This window comes from Phaethon lepturus, unplaced genomic scaffold (assembly GCF_000687285.1).
Source record: "Phaethon lepturus isolate BGI_N335 unplaced genomic scaffold, ASM68728v1 scaffold12854, whole genome shotgun sequence".
Classification (NCBI taxonomy): Eukaryota; Metazoa; Chordata; class Aves; order Phaethontiformes; family Phaethontidae; genus Phaethon; species Phaethon lepturus.
In genome coordinates this window covers 18447-25232 of record NW_010537024.1, presented here as the reverse complement: position 1 = coordinate 25232, position 6786 = coordinate 18447, and the positions used below count along the sequence as shown (strand labels likewise).

Sequence of the window (6786 nt, the reverse complement as noted above, 5' to 3'; positions counted from 1 at the left end):
AAAATATTTATACATTTGTGTATTTCTACTACTATCTCCAATTTCTGTATAAATAGGTAATGTTATAGATACAGTAGGGATGTAAGAAATAAAGTACTTGGAGGCTTAAGTACTGTATCAGAAATAAGCACTGACTTTGTAAAAACCAACTACATTTTACATTAGGCAAAATAATGAATAAACTTCTCTGATTAGGAAGATGTAAAATAAAATGAGTGGTTTTCTCTGTAAATTTTACTGCAGAAGTCACCTGTATGACTTGTACTTAACCTTTTCTTCTCATGCAGCATTACAGTATTTCCCCCCCACCCATCCCACAAAACAAAAAAACAAATATTCCACTAGTTGTTACAGATTGCACTTCTAAAGCACAGACTTGCCAGTCTTCTGCATTTCCAGTGTCCTATTTAAACAGCTGACATACACAGTCTTCATTTTATGAAACTGGAAGATTTCGTCTAAGTACTTCTTTTGATGCTGGAGAAATGTTATCTGGGAAAATTACTTCAAACTCTATAATTAAGTCTCCACGTTGGTCAGGATTTTTGGGAAATGGCAAACCATATCCTATAATTCTTCTTCTCATCCCAGGCTTTACAACTTCATTTACTGTCATGGGTATGGTTCTTCCTTCTATCGTTGGCACATTGATAGAGCTGCCACACAAAGCCTAAAGAAAAATTGCATCATGAGAAAAAGAAATTGGTCAAAACTTTATCTGTACCTACAACTGAGTTTGGATTATTTAGAAAAGACTAGCATTCTAAATAGTATTTCCACTGTGCACTACTGAGATGTCAAAATTCAAATACATTGTTCCTCTCTTAAAAAGGGAAGGCTTCAACTTGCCATTGAATACCACAGAGTTTTCCAATCTTGCACAATGGCTACTGGGGGGTAATTGAGCTTATATAGTCTTCAAAAACTTTATCAAATAAGGTAGTTGAGCACAAAGCGAACTTGTCACTCGTACTTCTCTAGAGATGTCCAGCTTCTCAATTTCCATTGGAAATTTATGAGTGCTGTTCCATTTTCTGTTTCTTTACATCGCACAGGGGTTTACTCTAATACACTATCAATTTATATTATATCCAATTGCAGAACAACATTTAAGCATCTATGCAGAGGCATATCAAATTTCTCAGCCATCTTGTTGTGTTTGTGATGTGTTGGTGAGTGTTTGTGATGCTCAAAGAAAAGCAAACAACTATTTTGGTGCACCAAAATTAAAACATCACAGAGTTTCTCCTGCTTTATCCAATAGCTTCTTTTCATTACTAGCATCTCTGACAATAACATTTTGATTCCTCCAACTTCACCTGATTCAGCACACTTAGTCTATACTGATAATGTCCAATTTACATAACAATGCAATGACCCTAAATAGCCTTTTATCTATGAAGGAACTGTATTACCCACACCAACATTAAATACTGTCTTTTCTCCCTCCCTTATCCTGTTTTAGGTGCTTCCCCTCAGATGTATGTTTAGTTAAGAATCTTTTAAGAAGGGAGCTCATAATGTACACAAAGAGCTTATAATGCAAGCAAGAATTTATTTCTCTACCTAATGTTAATTATGAAGAAAAACCACAACACATACAGCTACATTATCTTTTCAGTGATGACCATGTCAAGGCTTCAGACCCTTAAGAACTCTGCTCAGTTCTCTTTCTGATTTTTCCTTTTGAAAGGCAATGTGATTTGGCTTGGAACGGAATTTTAAAAAGCTATACAATTTTTGTTGTTATATATAGCTCTATTAACACCTGTTCACAATAATTTATCCTCATGAAGTCAATCTCTATGTACTTTGAAATCACTTATGACATAAAAAGGCAGGCTCAGAATTTGTTGGCAGTGAAAATATTTAAGACATTTCTACTTTGTCCTACAGAAGTGGCAAATCACAGTAGTAAGGTGCATCCTATACTGGATGTATTTGATAACTGTATTTGTGTTTCTTACTGCAGCCTAATACATGTTCAGCTAGAAAGGCAGAGTACGAACATTTAAGATGTATCAACCTTTACTCTTACCCTTCTACCCTCATTCTCTTCCACCTCTCTAGTAAACAGCTTGAAAGAATACTCCATTTACATCAAAACAGTTAATGCTTCCACTAATAAGTCACACTTTGACTTCACAAGAATGAAACACTATTGAAAAAAAAAAACCACCACCAAACCAAAGCTTTACTGCTGCCATACAGCTTGTGCAGCATAGCCATTGTATGACACTGTAACATGTTTAAACATTTAGAGTTCTACCAAAATAGAAACTTACCTCCCTTAAGCTGATCTTAACAGGATAGATAATATTTGATCCGTCTCTCTTGAAGTGAGAGTGAGGTTTATCTTTAATGATAAAAACAATATCAGCTGGAATTGTGTTGGGTGTTTCATCACCTTCTTTTGGAAAAGTGATTTTGGTGCCTTCTTTCCATCCTCTTTTTATCTCAATAGTAAGAATTTTGTCCTCTGTTCGGACACTTCGACCATCTGGGTTAAGCCTTTTACGTGAAATCCTCATCCTTTTTGTGCAGCCATGATAGATCTCTTCCAATGACACTTTAAGTTCATGGATTACAGGGGGATCTTGTTTACGACGTAATTGGCTACCAACTGTATTCCTTTCCCTTGGAAAACCATTCATACTAAAACTAGTGAAGGATCCAAACGGATCACCATCCACCTCCATGTCTTCAGTGTCTCTGCCACCAGGCATCCTCCTTCCAAAGAAGATCTCAAAAGGATTTGTGCCACCAAAGAAAGCTGCAAATGTAGCATGTGGGTCACCATGGAAGGAGTACCGGAAGGTACCACCCTGTCCATCAGGTCCTCCAGCTCCTCCTTTCAGGCCTAAATAAGACAAATCAGCAAAGTTAAAAACAAATGGAATATTAGTATAAGCTTTCCTATTGCAGAGTGTAATGATGTCAGACACGGTCTTTGCAGTAGAGTGAAAGGTCTCCTTTTCAATGAGGACTCACCACCAGACTATGCAATACCAACTAGTAATAGCTTGAACAGCAACAAAGTTTCAGAAGCTCTAGAATGACTTCTACTTCAGAAAAACAAGTATTCTGACACTGCCAATTTTATTTCATATGATTGAAGCCAGTTATTCAAAGAATTAGCATCCTAAAACAGAAGACAGGTCTGCTTGACTTCATCTTTTCTTGTTCTGCAAAGCCTGCTGGGAGTTGCATCCCTCTTCAAGATCAATTCTTGGGAAAATTATGCAGTATCATATGCAGCATTTTCCACACTCTCCATAGCTCAGCTTTAACCCAGTGTTAATTAGCTTTACGTCTGTTTTCCTGCAGTTCAGTTTGAATAAAAGGTAATATGCCAATAGTCAAGTAGCCACACGCTTCCTTAGTATTCAACTCAGAGTCCCAAACTTATCACAGCTTGTGTTCCTATGACATAAAATAGGTAAGAAACTTGGGAACTCTTTTCAATCCAGCCACAAATAAAAATAGCTTGGAAGCTCCTAAGACCTATTTGGGTACAAAAATCTTGTACATACTGTCAGTATCTCTGTGCAAAAAATCAGAATGTTCTCAAATTACTTTGTTTTTTCTCTTCTATATTCCACCAGGAGAGATCTATATCTCATTTCTTCCTGATAAGATTTCCCATACAATTCTCACTGGTCAGTCCCTTGTACTTCCTACTCTCTCATTCCAAACCCAGCTAAAAACCATTTTACTTAAATGCTTCTTTCCCAATAGGTGATCTCTAAGTATTTCCTCGTAATAGTTAGTGCTCTGCTGCACTGACCATTTCAGGACACCTTCTCAAACCTTTAAGATGAAAGACTGAAAGTCTTCTTAATAGAGTCTTATTTCTAAACTTACAATGTGGGTGGGTTTTTTTGTTTGGGGTGTTTTGGTTTTTTTTCCTCTCCAGTCTTATAGCAGCTTAGTACTACAGCTGCTATCCTACTTCCATAGCCATAAAAATGTGAAGGCTTACATTAATGAAGCACACATTCCCTGAAGTTGAAAGTGGTGGGGTTGCGGTTTTTGGCTTAGTGTTTTAAACCTTCTAGGCATAAGCTTAACACTGGTTATCAACAGTAACCAAGTAAGACATTATAATGAGAAAGCTTTCCCGATCTCAATACCAGTCCACACTAGAAGTACCAAGTGACATGCAGTACATCCTTCTGTCACAGTACTGTTGAAGTAAAACAAGCGGATCAGTGGATTCAATCTGTGACAGCAGAAGGACACCTCCTGGAATACCTAATCAAAAGTTGTTATTGAAGGTACATCAAGTTCCTGGCTGTAAAAACACTGATATTTCCTCCTTCCTCCCACCCCCTGGCCACCTTTCTCTCACAACTACTAGTTGCACTCTCAGATGCAACTCAAGAACTTAGAGGGCAACTGAGGCGTCAGGACGTAATTCCAGATTCACCATTCTAAAAATTCATACTTCGGTTTAATATTATACCCCAATCAAATAGACATCTAGGTTTTGACCCTCTGTCTTCAAGTATGCAATACTAGGATGCCAAAGGCCGCATTGCTTTTATGTGCTTTACTTCAAGCTCTTCGGTAAAAGTGACAAAAATGGTATTTTGGGAAAGTAGTTAGGATGATCTGCTGCACAGGAATTTAAAATGCAAATGAAACCACAAAGTAAATAGGTTTATAATGATAAACAGAAAGAAGGCAGTAGGTGAGAAGGAAGAAGTACAAGAAGGCAAAAGATCCAAGAGGAAAAGGTCTCTGGTATCTACATTATCACTTTTTTCCTAAAATGTTTCAGTAACAGCACTAAAGGTTTGAACACATGCAATGGAACAAAAGACCAAAAAACCTGTATCCTCTGCAGAAGCTGAAGGTCTTCTACATGAATTTATGGAAGTTAACAATTGTGTTAAGTCCCACTGATAACAGAGGACCAAATTTTATTCTGCATTCATAAGAACCCATTTTTCCCCAAAGTACTGCTATTTAAGTGTCCTCCTTTACATTAGTAAAAAACATGACCCTGAGTGAACGACAATGAGTGAGTGGACCTACTTGTCACAATGGAAGTAATTATTTCATGTGGAATTTCTGATACCATACATTTAAGGGGAGGGATGTTAATGACTTCCTCTGTTGCTCAATCATAAGACTGAAAGTCATGTTGGTCAAAAATAAAAAAAAAAGTCATCCTCTACAGATAACCATTTTAGGATAAATATGACATTTCTGAAGCCTCATTCTCTTGGCATGTTATCACTGTTTACAATTAAAGCTAAAAAATTGTTCTGGTATTTCATGACATCAGCCAAATTCTTTCCTCTCCAGGCAAGAAGCCAAGGACAACTACAGACTGGACACCTGGGCTTCTGCTCAGAAGGACTGTCCTGCCTAGATCAAGCAGATTGCCCTTTAGCAAAAATTAAGAAAAGCATACACCTCTCTAAAACTGCACCTCAAAAAGTGCTAGGGCAAGGGAAGATAGCAGAAAGAGATCCCAGAAAACTGTTCAGGGGTCCTACAAACCTTTTCAATTCACTAACTTTTTGCCTGTCAAGTATTTGTGATTTAAAAAAAAAAAACAACAAATAAACAAAAACATAAAACCACATTACAATAACAAATTAAAACTAGATCAAGCATTAAAACTATGCAATACATTTTGCATTAAAAAACCTGGTGAGTCAAACTTCCAAGCAATACAAATACATTGCCTAAAAATCAACACATATCATGTTTTCATGCATCATCTACATTTATTTTGCTTCGTTCAACATAATGAAGTGACTGATCAGAGTATAACAGAGTATACGTACCTTCCTCCCCAAACTGATCATAAATATCTCTCTTTTTGGGATCGCTCAGCACTTCGTAAGCTTCTGCAATCTCTTTGAATTTCTCCTCTGCATGGGGAGATTTGTTCTTATCTGGATGCCATTTAAGCGCTTGTTTTCTGTAAGCCTTTTTGATATCCTCATCAGAAGCCCCTTTTTCAATTCCCAGGATAGAATAATAATCTTTCCCCATCCTGTATTGAAGGAATTCAGATTTTCCTTGCTATAAAGAAAGCAGTGTCCAGTGTCTTAGCAACGCAGAGATGCTAGAGAAGGAAAAATAAAAAACAAATTTGGAATTAAAACAAACGGATGTTACAAATCAAGAAACTCTCTGTTACGTTAAAGAAACACTAGACAGCTTCTCCGTATTTCATTCCTTCCCCCGTTGCTCATTTATAAATAATTATACACACTGGACAAGACACAGCCCTCTTTAGAGTCCTCCCACCTACAGTACGTGTCTCCGCTCTTTCTAGAACGACAAATAATACAGGACGTCACTTCCCCGACTGCCCCAGCTGAACAGTCTGCACAGCTTTCACTCTCTCTCGCGCACACGCATGCGCTCGCACACACACACAGAGAAAATGCTGAATTTCTATTTCCTCCCTTCTCAAGCAACTGGAAAGTTTAAAAGGTTTAATAGTGTGATACAGTGCCTTTCACCACCAGGGCTGAATCCAGACAGCTCTAAAGATATAACTGCCCCAACAGAAAACGCAGTAGTCCATATAAAGTAATTATAGCATTTTACTTCACAGTTTCTATAGAGACAGTATAACCGTCTTCCAAATATATCAACATGGATTTTTACCCTTTCCAGCAAAGACTACAAAGTATTTTACACCCAGGTTAACCACAAAGCTTCAGAAAGCGTAACTTACCTGCTTTACAAATAAAATTAAGCCACCCTCAACCAGAGTTGACTGCAGCCATGTACTATTAAGCAGTAACAAATCAAATC

At 37.4% G+C, this 6786-nt stretch overlaps 1 protein-coding gene across 1 annotated transcript; it reads right to left on the bottom strand.

The window, feature by feature from the left end:
- Nucleotides 1–282: 282 nt before the first annotated feature.
- DNAJB4 (DnaJ (Hsp40) homolog, subfamily B, member 4) lies at nucleotides 283–6170 on the bottom strand. Its single transcript, XM_010286351.1, has 3 exons — nucleotides 5802–6170; nucleotides 2286–2860; nucleotides 283–670 (listed from the first exon to the last, which is right to left on the bottom strand). Exons 1-3 carry the CDS (start codon nucleotides 6010–6012, stop codon nucleotides 437–439), a joined length of 1020 nt encoding a protein of 339 aa, XP_010284653.1. The 5' UTR covers nucleotides 6013–6170; the 3' UTR covers nucleotides 283–436.
- Nucleotides 6171–6786: the final 616 nt, after the last annotated feature.

Coding starts and splice junctions, on each gene's coding strand:
- DNAJB4 (XM_010286351.1), bottom strand. CDS start 6,012: ATGGGGAAAGATTATTATTCTATCCTGGGAATTGAAAAAGGGGCTTCT. Junction 2,861..5,801: donor TGATCAGTTTGGGGAGGAAG/GTACGTATACTC, acceptor TGTCTTATTTAG/GCCTGAAAGGAGGAGCTGGA. Junction 671..2,285: donor TTAAGATCAGCTTAAGGGAG/GTAAGTTTCTAT, acceptor ATTTTTCTTTAG/GCTTTGTGTGGCAGCTCTAT.